Raw genomic sequence first — 16,998 nt, 5'->3', positions numbered from 1 at the left:
CAGCAGGGGCTGATGGATCCTAGAACTCCCTGTCAACTCTGGTATGAATCTCCACTGTAACTGGGGTTAATATTACAGCCCCAGTTACAGGGAAAATCACATTAAAGGGAGCCTGTCACCATATTTTGGCTTTTTAAAATAGAACTAAGACCTTAACGTTACCCCTGCCCCCCTTGTAGACCCCAAAAAAGATAATTTTGTTTACTTACCGTAAATTCTTTTTCTTATAGTTCCGTATTGGGAGACCCAGACATCGGGTGTATAGCTTCTGCCTCCGGAGGACACACAAAGTACTACACTCAAAAGTGTAGCTCCTCCCTTTGAGCTTATACACCCCCTGGAGAACCAGATCTAACCAGTTTAGTGCAAAAGCTGAAGGAGAATAGCCACCCACAAGTAAAAACAGAGCCAGAACCGGAACAACCGGAGTCTCTGTCTACGACAACAGCCGGTGATAACACGCGGAACAAGAAACTGCCAACAGGCAAAAGGGAGGGAGCTGGGTCTCCCAATACGGAACTATAAGAAAAAGAATTTACGGTAAGTAAACAAAATTCTCTTTTTCTTTATCGTTCCTATGGGAGACCCAGACATTGGGACGTCTCAAAGCAGTCCATGGGTGTGAATAAACAGAACAACTGAGAAGTAGGCGGAGCCTAACTTCACAAGTGGGCGACAGCCGCCTGAAGGATGCGTCTGCCCAAACTCGCATCTGCCGAAGCATGAGCATGCACTTGGTAGTGCTTTAAAAAGGTATGCAGGCTAGTCCAAGTGGCAGCCTGACAGACTTGCTGGTGCCTGAAAGCCCAAGAGGCACCGACAGCTCTGGTCGAGTGTGTCTTGATCCCCGGCGGGGGGGGCACCTGAGAACACAGGTAGGCCTCCGAAATGGTGGTCCTGATCCAACGGGCTAAGGTCGGCTTAGAAGCAGAGAGGCCATTACGCCGACCTGTGGTTAGCACAAAAAGAGAGGTGCACCGCCTAATAGCAGCGGGACGAGACACATAGATCCGGAGCGCCCGCACCAGATCCAGAGTATGCAACGCTTTTTCAAAGCGATGAACAGGAGCCGGACAAAAGGAAGGAAGGGTAATGTCCTGGTTAAGGTGGAAAGGAGAAACCACCTTAGGGAGAAAGTCCGGAGTCGGACAGAGCACCACCTTGTCTTGATGAAAAACCAAAAAAGGTGACTCCGAAGAGAGCGCAGCTAAATCAGAGACTCTCCTGAGGGAAGTTATGGCTACTAGAAAGACCACTTTCTGTGAAAGACGAAACAAAGAAACCTCCCTGAGAGGTTCAAAGGGGGGTTTCTGCAAAGCCGTGAGAACCAAATTGAGGTCCCAGGGATCCAAGGGCCGCCGGTAAGGCGGAATGATGTGAGACGCACCTTGCATGAAGGTGCGGACCTGAGCCAGCCGGGCGATACGCCGCTGGAACAGCACTGACAGAGCCGAGACTTGTCCCTTGAGAGAGTTGAGGGACAATCCCAGCTGCAGACCGGACTGTAGAAAAGACAGAAGGGTCGGCAAGGAAAAAGGCCAAGGAGAATGGCCGGAAGAGCAACACCAGGACAGGAAAATCTTCCAAGTCCTGTGATAGATCTTGGCAGAGGAAGACTTACGGGCCCGAGTCATAGTGGAGATGACTTCAGGAGGGATACCAGAAGCCGTCAAGATCCAGGACTCAAGAGCCACGCCGTCAATCTGAGAGCCGCAGAATTCTGGCGGAAAAACGGACCTTGTGAGAGAAGGTCTGGACGGTCCGGAAGATGCCACGGCACCTCTACGGACAGATGGAGCAGGTCTGGGTACCAAGCTCGCCTGGGCCAGTCCGGAGCAATGAGAATGACTCGACGGCCCTCCATTCTGATCTTGCGCAGAACTCTGGGCAAGAGAGCTAGAGGGGGAAACATGTAGGACAGACGAAACTGGGACCAGTCTTGAACCAGAGCGTCCGCGGCGAAGGCCTGAGGATCGTGGGAGCGAGCCACGTAAACCGGAACCTTCTTGTTTGTGACGGGATGCCATTAGGTTCACGTCCGGAGTGCCCCATTTGCGGCAGATTGACTGAAAAACTGCCGGATGCAGGGACCACTCGCCACTGTCCACGGTTTGACGGCTGAGATAATCTGCTTCCCAGTTTTCCACGCCTGGGATGTGGACTGCGGATATGGTGGACTTGGAGTCCTCCGTCCATTGAAGGATGCGTTGTACTTCCAACATTGCCAGGCGGCTGCGTGTCCCGCCTTGGTGATTGATGTAGGCAACTGCTGTCGCGTTGTCTGACTGGACTCGGATGTGCTTGCCCGCCAACAGGTGGTGAAAGGCTAGGAGAGCTAGAAGCACAGCTCTGGTTTCCAGCACATTGATCGAGAGGGCTGACTCGGACGGAGTCCAAGTGCCCTGCGCTCGGTGGTGGAGACATACCGCTCCCCAGCTGGACAGACTGGCATCCGTGGTGAGAATCACCCAGGACGGGGTCAGGAAGGAGCGCCCCTGAGACAGAGAGAGGGGCCGAAGCCACAACTGAAGAGAGCTCCTGGTCTGTGGCGACAGAGCCACTAACCTGTGCAAGGAGGAAGGCCGCTTGTCCCAACAGCGGAGAATGTCCAGCTGCAGTGACCGCAGATGGAACTGGGCAAAGGGAACAGCCTCTATTGACGCCACCATCTGACCCAGCACCTGCATCAGGTGCCTGATGGAATAACGGCGGGGCCTCAGCAGAGCGCGGACCGCCAGTTGGAGGGACTGCTGTTTGACTAAGGGCAACTTCACAAGTGCCGGCAGAGTCTCGAACTGCATCCCTAGGTACGTGAGACTCTGGGTCGGAGTCAGAGAGGATTTGGGAAGATTGACAATCCACCCGAATTGGGCTAGAGTGGCAAGAGTGAGCGAGACACTCCGCTGACAGTCTGCGCTGGATGAAGCCTTGATTAGAAGGTCGTCCAGGTAAGGAATCACTACCAACCCCTGTAGGTGCAGAACCGCAACTACTGCTGCCATGACCTTGGTGATTACTCGAGGGGCCGTGGCTAACCCGAAGGGGAGAGCCACGAATTGGAAATGTTCCTCTCCGATTGCAAAACGTAGCCAACGCTGGTGTGAAACTGCAATTGGCACATGCAGATAGGCATCTCTGATGTCGATGGATGCCAGGAAATCTCCTTGGGTCATTGATGCAATGACTGACCGCAGAGACTCCATGCGAAAATGCCGCACCTGAACATGCTTGTTGAGAAGCTTGAGATCCAGGATGGGCCGGAAGGAACCGTCCTTTTTGGGGACTAGGAAGAGATTTGAGTAGAAACCTCTGAACCGTTCCCGGGCGGGAACCGGTACAATTACTCCGTTGGCCTGCAAGGATGCCACGGCCTGAGAGAAGGCGGCGGCCTTGGAGCAGGGGGGAGTTGACAGAAAAAATTTGTTTGGCGGGCTGGAAGAGAATTCTATCCTGTAGCCGTGGGAGATGATATCCCGCACCCACTGATCGGAGACGTGTTGAAACCACGCGTCGCCAAAGTGGGAGAGCCTGCCACCGACTAAGGACGTTGCTGGCGTGGACAGATAGTCAAGAGGAGGCTGCCTTAGTGGCAGCAGCACCTGCGGTCTTCTGTGGACGCGCTTTTGTGCGCCAGCTGGATTTTTGGTCCTTGGCAGTGTTAGTGGACGAGGCCGAGGGCTTAGAGGACGACCAGTTGGAGGAACGAAAGGAACGAAACCTCGACTGATTCCTACCCTGAACAGGTTTCTTGGTTTTGGTTTGTGGCATGGAAGTACTCTTCCCGCCAGTAGCTTCCTTAATAATTTCATCCAGCTGTTCTCCGAACAGCCGGGACCCAGCAAAAGGGAGCCCCGCAAGGTACTTCTTAGAAGAAGCATCTGCCTTCCACTCCCGAAGCCACAAGATCCTGCGGATAGCGAGGGAATTAGCCGAAGCCACCACAGTGCGGTGAGAAGCCTCCAGCATAGCAGACATGGCATAAGATGAAAAAGCCGAAGCTTGGGAAGTTAAGGCAACCATCTCAGGCATAGATTCCTTAGTGCGGGAATGCATCTCCTCTAGGGAAGCAGAGATGGCTTTGAGAGCCCACACTGCTGCAAAAGTCGGGGCGAACGAGGCCCCTGCGGCCTCATATACGGATTTGGCCAGAAGGTCAACCTGGCGGTCAGTGGAATCCTTAAGCGAGGTGCCATCAGCCACTGATACAACGGTCCGGGCTGAGAGTCTAGACACCGGGGGGTCTACCTTTGGCGAATGAGCCCACTCCTTGACCACCTCAGGTGGAAAGGGAAAACGGTCATCAGAACCACGCTTAGGGAAGAGTTTGTCAGGGCAGGCCCTGGGCTTGGTCACAGCGGCCTGAAAACTGGAGTGGTTAAAGAACACACTCTTTGTCCTCTTAGGCGAGGTAAACTGGTGCTTTTCTGCCAGAGAGGGTTGCTCCTCTGATACTGGCGGATTGAGATCCAGTACAAAATTAATGGACGCAATCAAATCACTAACATCTGAGTCACTTTCGGACAGACCAATGGGGCACATGGAGGCAGTCTCCGAGCCCCCAGTAAAGGCATCCTCCTCATCCTGCGAGTCAGCTTCTGAAACCGAGCCGCGGGACGAAGGAGAGGGAGCCCTGCGTCTCTTTTTAGAAGGACGGGGCCTGAATCCTCTGTGAGCTCCGGTCCTGAGAGAGACCTAGCAGCAGAGGCACCCTGTGAAGGGGGCTGATGCATGCTCAGCAAAGTCCTGGACAGATGTCCCATGGAGTCAGCAAAAGACTGGGAGATAGACCTGGTTAAGGATTCTACCCAAGCCGGGGGTTCAGCCACAGGAGCCGGAGCAGCCTGAGAGACCCCTGGCGGTGCGATTTCAGGCTGAGGCAACGTCAGGTTAGAGCAGGCATCACAGTGTGGATAGGTGCTCGGTTCCGGCAGTAGGAGCCTACATGCAGTGCATATTGAAAACAGCTTTGGAGCCTTGCTCCTCGTGTGTGACATGCTGCTGGAGTGAGGGCTCTGCCAGAATGACCCCCAGAGAGTATATACAGAAGGTCCACAACCAGAGGTTGTGGCTTACCAGACCGCTGGAGCGGTTTGTGTGCCCTCCAGATCCCGAAGCCCGAACTCCCAAGCACCTCAGCAGGGATGCTGCAGACCAGTGGTGATCGCAGGGAAAAACGCTGAGAAAATGGCCACCGAAGAGAAGAGAGGGGGCGGGACTCACTCTGAGAGCGGGATCTGGAGGGCCAAAGAGATTCACAGGGGAGGAGACATGTACTCAGTGAGGAGTGTCTCTCCCTTTTGTAGAACGGCCGCTGGGCGGAGCCGCACTGTCCCTCTGCATGAATGACATGCGAGGGCAGTGAAACCGAAAGTAGGCCTCCGGCGAAGCCGGGGCCTAAATTTGAGCGGTGCGGCCGACGCGCAGGCACCATCGGCGCGGTTCTCAGGTGACAGCCAGAGAACCCGTCGGAAACGTCAGAAAAATCACTCCGCACACTCTCCCACAACAATAAAGTACAAGGGACCCCCATATATAACCGTCTCAGGTACTTAGCTTGCTGAGACGCAGGGTTCCAAGTCCCTGAGGGATGAGTGCTCCGGTCCAGCAGGGTCCTGAAGGGCTGCGGATGGAGACCGGTCTCATGCCAAGCATGGAGAACCGTGCTGGCTCCCACTTCAAGCCAGAGCCCCGGAGGGATGGTGAAGGAGCACGGCATGTAAGGCTCCAGCCTGGGAATCAACCTTAACAGCACCGCTGACACAGTGGGGTGAGAAGGGACATGCCGGGGGTCCAGGCTTGGACCCGCTTTTCTTCAAACTCTTTCCAAAAATGAAAAATCAGATGAGAATGCATGTGTGGATGTATGAGCTCCTGAACACAAAGCGATAAACTGGTTAGATCTGGTTCTCCAGGGGGTGTATAAGCTCAGAGGGAGGAGCTACACTTTTGAGTGTAGTACTTTGTGTGTCCTCCGGAGGCAGAAGCTATACACCCAATGTCTGGGTCTCCCATAGGAACGATAAAGAAAATAACTTTATAAAATCTCCCGCCCGAAATGTAAAAAGTCAGGTCTGATGGGCGTCCTAATCTGCGCCTCCTGTCTCTCCTTACGCCCTCCTCCTCTGCTGACTGACGTGGATGACGCCTCGGACGCCATGCACGTAGGCGGGCAAAATCTCCATATTCCCGCCTCTCGCAGGTGCACTTCGCTCTGACGAAAATACAGGTGCTCCTGCGCAAACCGGCGAGTTCTCTGCGCAGGTGCGAGATTTTGCCCGGCGATGTGGGTAAAGCGGGTGATGTCATCCACATCGCCGGGCAAAATCTCGCGCCTGCGCAGAGAACTCGCCGGTTCGTGCAGGCGCACCTATGTTTTTGGCTCTGCCCGCAATAAAGTAGAGCGAAGTGCAACTGCGCAAGCCAGGAATATGGAGATTTTGCCTGCCTACGTGGATGGTGTCCGAGCGTCATACACATCAATGAGCACAGGAGGACGACGGAAGGAGGGACAGGAGGCGCAGATTAGGACGCCCATCGGACCGGACCGGACAATTTACATACATAAAGGTATTTTTGGGTCTATGAAAATGTCATGTAGGGGGGTCTTGGTGGTTAAGTTACATCTGGGCTTTGCTTATCCAAATCCAAATCCAGGTGATGAGGTTCTGCTGATAAGCGGTGGCTTTGACTCATCCAGAACATTTAGGGTACCTTCACACTTAGCGATGCAGCAGCGATCCGACCAGCGATCTGACCTGGTCAGGATCGCTGCTGCATCGCTACATGGTCGCTGGTGAGCTGTCAAACAGGCAGATCTCACCAGCGACCAGTGAACAGCCCCCCAGCCAGCAGCGACGTGCAAGCGACGCTGCGCTTGCACGGAGCCGCCGTCTGGAAGCTGCGGAGACTGGTAACTAAGGTAAACATCGGGTATGGTTACCCGATGTTTACATTAGTTACCAGTGTGAGCAGGGAGCAGGGAGCCGCGCACACTGAGCGCTGGCTCCTTGCTCTCCTAGCTACAGTACACATCGGGTTAATTAACCCGATGTGTAATGCAGCTACATGTGCAGAGAGCAGGGAGCCGCGCACACTGCTTAGCGCTGGCTCCTTGCTCTCCTAGCTGCTGTACACATCGGGTTAATTAACCCGATGTGTACAGCAGCTACATGTGCAGAGAGCCGGAGCCGGCAGCACAGGCAGCGTGAGAGCTGCAGAGGCTGGTAACTAAGGTAAATATCGGGTAACCACCTTGGTTACCCGATGTTTATCTTGGATACAGCTTACCTCAGCTGTCAGACGCCGGCTCCTGCTCCCTGCTCGCTTCATTTGTCGCTCTCTTGCTGTCACACACAGCGATCTGTGTGTCACAGCAGGAGAGCGGCTTTGAAGAAAACGAACCAGGGCTGTGTGTAACGAGCAGCGATCTCGCAGCAGGGGCCAGATCGCTGCTCAGTGTCACACACAGCGAGATCGCTAATGAGGTCACTGCTGCGTCACAAAAAGCGTGACTCAGCAGCGATCTCGACAGTGAGCTCGCTGTGTGTGAAGCACCCCTTAGAAGGTGAACAGTCTTTTCTTTTCCGTGTTTACCAAATATGACTGCACTTTTATTTGTAGAGAAAGATCAGTTCAGGTGTGTGTAGGGGCTTATCACGGGCAAGACAAGGCGTAGAGTGAATGATAAAGAACCCAGATTAATATGTAAATTGTCATAAGGAAATACCGTAATCTATGTGATAAGGAGCACAACACACGCCTGAGAAAGCGGTGAGCAGCATGCAACGCAAAGCCGAAGGAAATTGCAACAACCTCCTACACCTGGAAATGTGCCTAAAGTCTGCCATGACAAATAAAGGGTAAACTCGAGCTTCATTACCAAATAATGCATTCTGTAGGTTCCTGCTACTGAATCCAGGAGTGCTGAATATGTCTTGTACCCGTCACAGCGTTACCCTCATCAGTGCTACTAGTGTCACACATATTCTAAGTCTAGTGAAGGCATAATAAACTGGTGTATAACATCCGGCCCCTCACCCCCAGTGTATAACATCCGGCCCCTCACCCCCAGTGTATAACATCCGGCCCCTCACCCCCAGTGTATAACATCCAGCCCCTCACCCCCAGTGTATAACATCCGGCCCCTCACCCCCAGTGTATAACATCCGGCCCCTCACCCCCAGTGTATAACATCCGGCCCCTCACCCTCCAGTGTATAACATCCGGCCCCTCACCCCCAGTGTATAACATCCGGCCCCTCACCCCCAGTGTATAACATCCGGCCCCTCACCCCCAGTGTATAACATCCAGCCCCTCACCCCCAGTGTATAACATCCGGCCCCTCACCCCCAGTGTATAACATCCGACCCCTCACCCCCAGTGTATAACATCCAGCCCCTCACCCCCAGTGTATAACATCCAGCCCCTCACCCCCCAGTGTATAACATCCGGCCCCTCACCCCCAGTGTATAACATCCGGCCCCTCACCCCCAGTGTATAACATCCGGCCCCTCACCCCCAGTGTATAACATCCAGCCCCTCACCCCCAGTGTATAACATCCGGCCCCTCACCCCCAGTGTATAACATCCGGCCCCTCACCCCCAGTGTATAACATCCGGCTCCTCACCCCCAGTGTATAACATCCGGCCCCTCACCCCCAGTGTATAACATCCAGCCCCTCACCCCCAGTGTATAACATCCAGCCTCTCACCCCCAGTGTATAACATCCAGCCCCTCACCCCCCCAGTGTATAACATCCGGCCCCTCACCCCCCAGTGTATAACATCCGACCCCTCACCCCCAGTGTATAACATCCGGCCCCTCACCCCCCAGTGTATAACATCCAGCCCCTCACCCCCAGTGTATAACATCCGGCCCCTCACCCCCAGTGTATAACATCCGGCCCCTCACACCCACCCAGTGTATAACATCCGGCCCCTCACCTCCAGTGTATAACATCCAGCCCCTCACCCCCAGTGTATAACATCCGGCCCCTCACCCCCAGTGTATAACATCCGGCCCCTCACCCACCAGTGTATAACATCCGGCCCCTCACCCCCAGTGTATAACATCCAGCCCCTCACCCCCAGTGTATAACATCCGGCCCCTCACCCCCAGTGTATAACATCCGGCCCCTCACCACCAGTGTATAACATCCGGCCCCACACCCCCAGTGTATAACATCCGGCCCCTCACCACCAGTGTATAACATCCGGCCCCTCACCACCCAGTGTATAACATCCGGCCCCTCACCCCCAGTGTATAACATCCAGCCCCTCACCCCCAGTGTATAACATCCGGCCCCTCACCCCCAGTGTATAACATCCGGCCCCTCACCACCAGTGTATAACATCCGGCCCCACACCCCCAGTGTATAACATCCGGCCCCTCACCACCAGTGTATAACATCCGGCCCCTCACCACCCAGTGTATAACATCCGGCCCCTCACCCCCAGTGTATAACATCCAGCACCTCACCCCCAGTGTATAACATCTGACCCCTCACCCCCAGTGTATAACATCTGACCCCTCACCCCCAGTGTATAACATCTGGACCCTCACCCCCAGTGTATAACATCCGGCCCCTCACCCCCAGTGTATAACATGCAGCCCCTCACCCCCAGTGCACAATACCAAGCCGTACATCACCAAGCACAATGCTGAGCCGTACATCACCAAGCACAATGCTGAGCCGTACATCACCAAGCACAATGCTGAGCCGTACATCACCAAGCACAATGCCGAGCCATACATCACCAAGAACAATGCTGACCCGTACATCACCAAGCACAATGCCGAGCCGTACATTACCAAGCACAATGCCGAGCCGTAAATCACCAACCACAATGCCGAGCCGTACATCACCAAGCACAATGCCGAGCCATACATCACCAAGAACAATGCTGACCCGTACATCACCAAGCACAATGCCGAGCCGTACATTACCAAGCACAATGCCGAGCCGTAAATCACCAACCACAATGCTGACCCGTACATCACCAAGCACAATGCCGAGCCGTACATCACCAAGCACAATGCTGAGCCATACATCACCAAGCACAATGCCGAGCTGTACATCACCAAGCACAATGCCGAGCCATACATCACCAAGCACAATGCCGAGCCGTACATCACCAAGTACAATGCTGAGCCATACATCACCAAGCACAATGCTGAGCCATACATCACCAAGCACAATGCTGAGCCATACATCACCAAGCACAATGCTGAGACATACATCACCAAGCACAATGCTGAGCCATACATCACCAAGCACAATGCCGAGCAATACATCACCAAGCACAATGCCGAGCTGTATATCACCAAGCACAATGCCAAGTCAAACATCACCAAGAACAATGCCGAGCCGTACATCAGAAAGAACAATGCTGAGCCGTACATCACCAAGAACAATGCTGAGCCGTACATCACCAAGCACAATGCCGAGCATCAGACAAAGCAATGTACATCCGCCACCACTGGACTCTGGAGGAGCTGTGTTCTGTGCAGTGACGGATCGCACTGCTCTATCTGCGTCTGATGGAGGAGTCTGGGTTTGGTAAATGGAGGACGTTACCCCCTGACTGCATTGTGCTCCTGTACAGTTTAGTGAGGGAGGAATAATGCTATGGGGCTTGTTTCAAAGACATCTTGGTTTAAGTGAAAGGAACTCTAAATGCTTCAGCACAAGACATATTGTACAATTGTGGCTTCCAGCTTTGTGGGAACAGTTTGGGGAAGACCATTTTCGGTTCCCAATGACTGTGCCCAGTGCACAAGCTCCATACAGACACGAGGGGGAGTTTAGTGTAAGAACATGAGCCTGGACCTCAGCCCCTTCCAACAACTACACAGGAGATTGTGAGCCGGACCTGCTCTTCCAACACCAGTGTCACCTCAAAATTCCCCACAGAAATCCCAGAAGAGCGCGAGCTGTTCTAGGTGGGGTCAACCACTTCTGGCCCTCTGCTGTGTACGAGAAAGACATAGTAAAAATGAAGCAATATCAATAAAATGTAATTCATTACCTCTGACTGCACCTTCTGTAAAGATGGACTGGGGCCGCAAAGTACACACACATCAACGCCGGGAACCAACTGAAAGGTGAGCAACCTGTGAGGAACCTGAAAAATACCGGGAGAACCGTCACTTCCATTTCTAACCATACGTGTAAAGAGCGGACAGCCATGGTCTCCATACTCTGTTCATGGTGGTAGATGCAGATACACATGTGGCTGCTTCATCAGCTGTCTTTGCAGGAGGTGAACTCTTCCCATTGAAGTCAACAGGCACAACATAAACTGAGGCAGCACCCTGCTCTCCACGAGTGACAGGCCTCTCCTTATAAACAGAGAGAGACCTGAAGGTGCTATTCCAATTAATTTCTCACCAGATGTCAGAAACAACCCATCCAATCCACACAATTAAACTACAGATGTCCGTAAATTAAGTAAAAAAAAACAATGAGACAGGAAAAAAGTATTGAACACATGAAGAAAGAGAGGACAGTCATGACTCCAGTTGAAATCTATCAGTAATTAGAAAGCAATCCTACCACTTAGTGAAAAATAATATCAGCTGATGGCCTATAAAACGGTGCCAAACAAGAAACACCTCATGATGGGTAAAACCAGTGAGCTGTCTCAAGACCTCTGAAACCTTATTGTTGCAATCATACTGGTGGCAATGGTTACAGAAGATTTTCTAAACTACTGAAGGTTCCAGTGAGCGCTGTTGGGGTCAAAATCCAGAAGTGGAAAGAACATTATTTCATCACAAACCGGCCGAGCAGGTGCTACCAGCACAATTTCAGACAGAGGAGTGAAAATAATTATCAGAAGAGTTGTCCAAGAGCCAAGGATCACCTGTGGAGAGCTACAGGAAGACCTGGAATCAGCAGGTACAAGTAATGCACTCCCCCTCCATGGCCTGTATGCACGCTCCTGTATGCACGCTCACCACGCAAGACTCCATTGCTGGACAAACAGCAGGTTCAAAAGTGTTTACAGCTTGCTCAACCACGTTTAGACATAGTCTCTGAAATACTGGGAAAACAGTCTGATCAGATGAGACCAAAATTGAACTCTTTGGATGACATAATACACACCATGTTTGGAGGCCACAAGGCAACTCACCCCAAAAACACCAACAACAGTGAAGTGTGGAGGTGGGAACATCATGGTGTGGGGCTGTTTTTGAGCATACGGCACTGGCAAACTTCATATAATGGAAGGAAGGATGAATGAGAAGGAAGAATGGAAGGATGAATGGGAAGGAAGCAAGAAAGGAAGGATGAATGGGAAGGAAGGAAGGATGAATGGGAAGTAAGGATAAATGGGAAGGAAGAAAGGAAGGATGAATGGGAAGGAAGGATGAATGGGAAGGAAGGATGAATGGGAAGGAAGTATGAATGAGAAGGAAGAAAGGATGAATGGAAAGGAAGGAAAGATGAATGGGAAGAAAGGATGAATTGGAAGGAAGGAAGGAAGAGAGGAAGGATGAATGGGAAGGAAGGAAAGATGAATGGGAAGAAACGATGAATGGGAAGGATGGAAGGAAGACAGGAAGCATGAATGGGAAGGAAGGAAGGAAGACAGGAAGGATGAATGGGAAGGAAGGAAGGAAGGAAGACAGGAAGGATGAATGGGAAGGAAGGATGAATGGGAAGGATGGAAGGAAGGAAGGAAGGATGAATGGGAAGGAAGGAAGGATGAATGGGAAGGAAGGAAGGATGAATGGGAAGGAAGGATAAATGGGAAGGAAGAAAGGAAGGATGAATGGGAAGGAAGAAAGAAAAGAAGGACGAATGGGAAGGAAGGAAGAATGAATGGGAAGGAAGGAAGAAAGGAAGGATGAATGGGAAGGAAGGAAGAAAGGAAGGATGAATGGGAAGGAAGGATGAATGGGAAGGATGGAAGGAAGGAAGGAAGGATGAATGGGAAGGAAGGAAGGAAGGATGAATGGGAAGGAAGGATAAATGGGAAGGAAGAAAGGAAGGATGAATGGGAAGGAAGAAAGAAAAGAAGGACGAATGGGAAGGAAGGAAGAATGAATGGGAAGGAAGGAAGAAAGGAAGGATGAATGGGAAGGAAGGAAGAAAGGAAGGATGAATGGAAAGGAAGGATGAATGGGAAGGATGGAAGGAAGGAAGGAAGGAATGGGAAGGATGGAAGGAAGGAAGGAAGGAAGGATGAATGGGAAGAAAGGAAGGATGAATGGAAAGGAAGGATGAATGGGAAGGATGGAAGGAAGGAAGGAAGGAATGGGAAGGATGGAAGGAAGGAAGGAAGGAAGGATGAATGGGAAGGAAGGATGAATGGGAAGGAACGATGAATCGGAAGGAATGATGAATGGGAAAGATTAATGGGAAGGAAGAAAGGATGGAAGGAAGGAAGATCATCATTTCAAAAAGACAATGATCCCAAACACACAGCTAAGAAAATGCTCAACTGGTTTCAGATTGGATGGGTTGTTACTGATATCTGGTGAGAAATTCATGTCAATAGCACATTTAGAAATATATTTACTTTGTATCTACACACATACACATCATTAGCTCCTGAGTCTGTATATGTACAGGGTGTGATATGGCATACTAATCACTAAGTGGTGCCATGCATACATGCCAAGTTCACCATATGACGTGCTCCTTAAAGGGACAGTTGATAAGTTGCTGATTACTGGGGGTCCAACCACTGGTACCCCCACTGATCATAACACTGATCTGAAGTCCCCATTTGAATGAATGAATGAGCCCACCCTCAATTCTTTGTTTACTACTGAATAAACTTCCTTTCGGACCTCAAGATTGGGTTCACTGCTTTATAAAGACCACATCATGACTTGGCCAGAAATATTTTTTAAAAAACTGAACTTGAACAAAAATATTTTCCAAAAAAACCACTCACTGTGGGGCTCCCTTGAGGCAGATACACAGGGTAATCGCGTGATGAATGGGGAGACAAAGAGGCGACCAACCAGCACAGAAGCAGCACGTCTTGAGACGCCAGTCTCCACCACTTTTCTGTGGCTGCCACCACTTTTCCTCCGGCTATTAGACAACCAAAGTCACTTTCTGCAGCTTGGGTGAAGCCGTCAAGACACTCCTGTAATGATAAAATTACAACGCTAAAGAGAATCACTCCTTTATATTATCTGCCTGCAAAATCCCGGCACACAGCAAACAAGTGACCGCAAGATTCTGAAGCGCATCTTTGGCATTGATCTGCAGCAGATACATAGCAATTCTCTGATAACAGACGGGACGGCGAAGAGAAGGATGCTATACACCGGGGGTGAGGGGCCGGATGTTATACACCGGGGGTGAGGGGCTGGATGCTATACACCGGGGGTGAGGGGCTGGATGTTATACACCGGGGGTGAGGGGCTGGATGCTATACACCGGGGGTGAGGGGCTGGATGCTATACACCGGGGGTGAGGGGCTGGATGCTATACACTGGGGGTGAGGGGCTGGATGTTATACACCGGGGGTGAGGGGCTGGATGTTATACACCGGGGGTGAGGGGCTGGATGCTATACACCGGGGGTGAGGGGCTGGATGTTATACACTGGAGGGTGAGGGGCCGGATGTTATGCACTGGAGGGTGAGGGGCCGGATGTTATACACTGGGGGTGAGGGGCCGGATGTTATACACTAGGGGTGAGGGGCCGGATGTTATACACTGGGGGTGAGAGGTCGGATGTTATACACTGGGGGGTGAGGGGCCGGATGTTATACACTGGGGGTGAGGGGCCGGATGTTATACACTGGGGGGTGAGGGGCCGGATGTTATACACTGGGGGTGAGGGCCGGATGTTATACACTGGGGGTGAGGGGCTGGATGTTATACACTGGGGGTGAGGGGCCGGATGTTATACACTGGAGGTGAGGGGCTGGGTGTTATACACTGGGGGGCGAGGGGCCGGATGTTATACACTGGGGGTGAGGGGCCGGATGTTATACACTGGGGGGTGAGGAGCCGGATGTTATACACTGGGGGGTGAGGGGCCGGATGTTATACACTGGGGGTGAGGGGCCGGATGTTATACACTGGGAGTGAGGGGCCGGATGTTATACACTGGGGGGTGAGGGGCCGGATGTTATACACTGGGGGTGAGGGGCCGGATGTTATACACTGGGGGTGAGGGGCCGGATGTTATACACTGGGAGTGAGGGGTTGGATGTTATGCACTGGGGGTGAGGGGCTGGATGTTATACACTGGGGGTGAGGGGCCGGATGTTATACACTGGGGGTGAGGGGCTGGATGTTATACACTGGAGGGTGAGAGGCTGGATGTTATACACTGGGGGGTGAGGGGCCGGATGTTATACACTGGGGGTGAGGGGCTGGATGTTATACACTGGGGGTGAGGGGCCGGATGTTATACACTGGGGGTGAGGGGCCGGATGTTATACACTGGGAGTGAGGGGTTGGATGTTATGCACTGGGGGTGAGGGGCTGGATGTTATACACTGGGGGTGAGGGGCTGGATGTTATACACTGGGGGTGAGGGGCCGGATGTTATACACTGGGGGTGAGGGGCTGGATGTTATACACTGGAGGGTGAGGGGCCGGATGTTATACACTGGGGGTGAGGGGCCGGATGTTATACACTGGGGGTGAGGGGCTGGATGTTATACACTGGGGGGTGAGGGGCCGGATGTTATACACTGGGGGGTGAGGGGCTGGATGTTATACACTGGGGGGTGAGGGGCCGGATGTTATACACTGGGGGGTGAGGGGTTGGATGTTATACACTGGGGGTGAGGGGCTGGATGTTATACACTGGGGGTGAGGGGCTGGATGTTATACACTGGGGGTGAGGGGCCGGATGTTATACACCGGGGGTGAGGGGCCGGATGTTATACACTGGGGGTGAGGGGCCGGATGTTATACACCGGGGGTGAGGGGCCGGATGTTATACACTGGAGGTGAGGGGCCGGATGTTATACACTGGGGGTGAGGGGCCGGATGTTATACACTGGGGGTGAGAGGCCGGATGTTATACACTGGGGGTGAGGGGCCGGATGTTATACACTGGGGGTGAGGGGCCGGATGTTATACACTGGGGGTGAGGGGCCGGATGTTATACACTGGGGGTGAGGGGCTGGATGTTATACACTGGGGGTGAGGGGCCGGATGTTATACACTGGGGGTGAGGGGCCGGATGTTATACACCGGGAGCAAAGAGACTGAATGAAATCACAGAATTCAATCATTAATACACGTGCCCCATTACTTTTATCCGTATAGTGTATATAAAATAAAAATTCAAACAATGTACCTACAGCTTTTTTTTTTATTTTTTATGACTTGTACGGCCTGGTTTTGAACTATAGTTTTAATATAAATACTATAGAGCCAAGAGTGTTGTGATCTGTAAATCAATAGCTGTCTATTTGTCCAGAAGTTGGAATTTTTATTTGGGACAGAGTAAGGCTGGTTTCACACTACGTCTTTTTAACATGCGTCCTGAACGTTTTTTTAGCGCAGAAACGGATCCAGTGCAAATGCGGTTTCATTTCAATGCATTTGCAATGGACTCGCGTTAACATGCGTTCACCTGCGTTTGCGTGCGTTATAGTGAGGATCCAGCGACTTGCAGTTTTTTAACATCTTTCAAAAACGCTACATGTAGCGTTTTTGAGCTGCGTCCAAATACTGCATGTCACTGGATCCTGACTAAACAGCATGCAAACGCAGGTGAACGCTGGCATGCTGATAGGCAGGATCCTGCTTGCTCTACTGAGCATGCATAGAAACCAGCCCGTGATCAGTCTCTCTCTCTCCTCCCTCTCTCTCTGTCTCTCCCCCTCCCTCTCCTCCCTCTCCCCCGCCTGAGAGCTGCGGACACTCGTAACCAAGATAAATATCGGGTAACCACTTCTCTTAGTTACCTGATGTTTACGTTGGTTACGTGTGCAGGGAGCCCGACTCCTAGCAGCTGCAGACGCTTGTAACCAAAGTAAATATCAGGTATCCAAGCAAGTTACCCG

The 16,998-nt window shown here is 52.2% G+C and overlaps 1 protein-coding gene across 1 annotated transcript in view; it reads right to left on the bottom strand.

The window, feature by feature from the left end:
* Positions 1–16,998, bottom strand: part of FUZ (fuzzy planar cell polarity protein) — a 119,465-nt gene that overhangs the window by 21,068 nt on the left and 81,399 nt on the right. Inside the window, exons 6-7 of the mRNA XM_075328847.1 lie at positions 13,909–14,106; positions 11,029–11,124 (exon numbers count right to left, since the gene is read on the bottom strand). Coding sequence (XP_075184962.1) covers positions 11,029–11,124; positions 13,909–14,106 — 294 coding nt within the window. The remainder of the gene's footprint in view (positions 1–11,028; positions 11,125–13,908; positions 14,107–16,998) is intronic.

This window comes from Anomaloglossus baeobatrachus, chromosome 11, assembly GCF_048569485.1.
Source record: "Anomaloglossus baeobatrachus isolate aAnoBae1 chromosome 11, aAnoBae1.hap1, whole genome shotgun sequence".
Taxonomy (NCBI): domain Eukaryota; kingdom Metazoa; phylum Chordata; class Amphibia; order Anura; family Aromobatidae; genus Anomaloglossus; species Anomaloglossus baeobatrachus.
The sequence above is the reverse complement of the archived record's forward strand: the minus strand, read 5'-3'. Positions and strand labels throughout refer to the sequence as shown.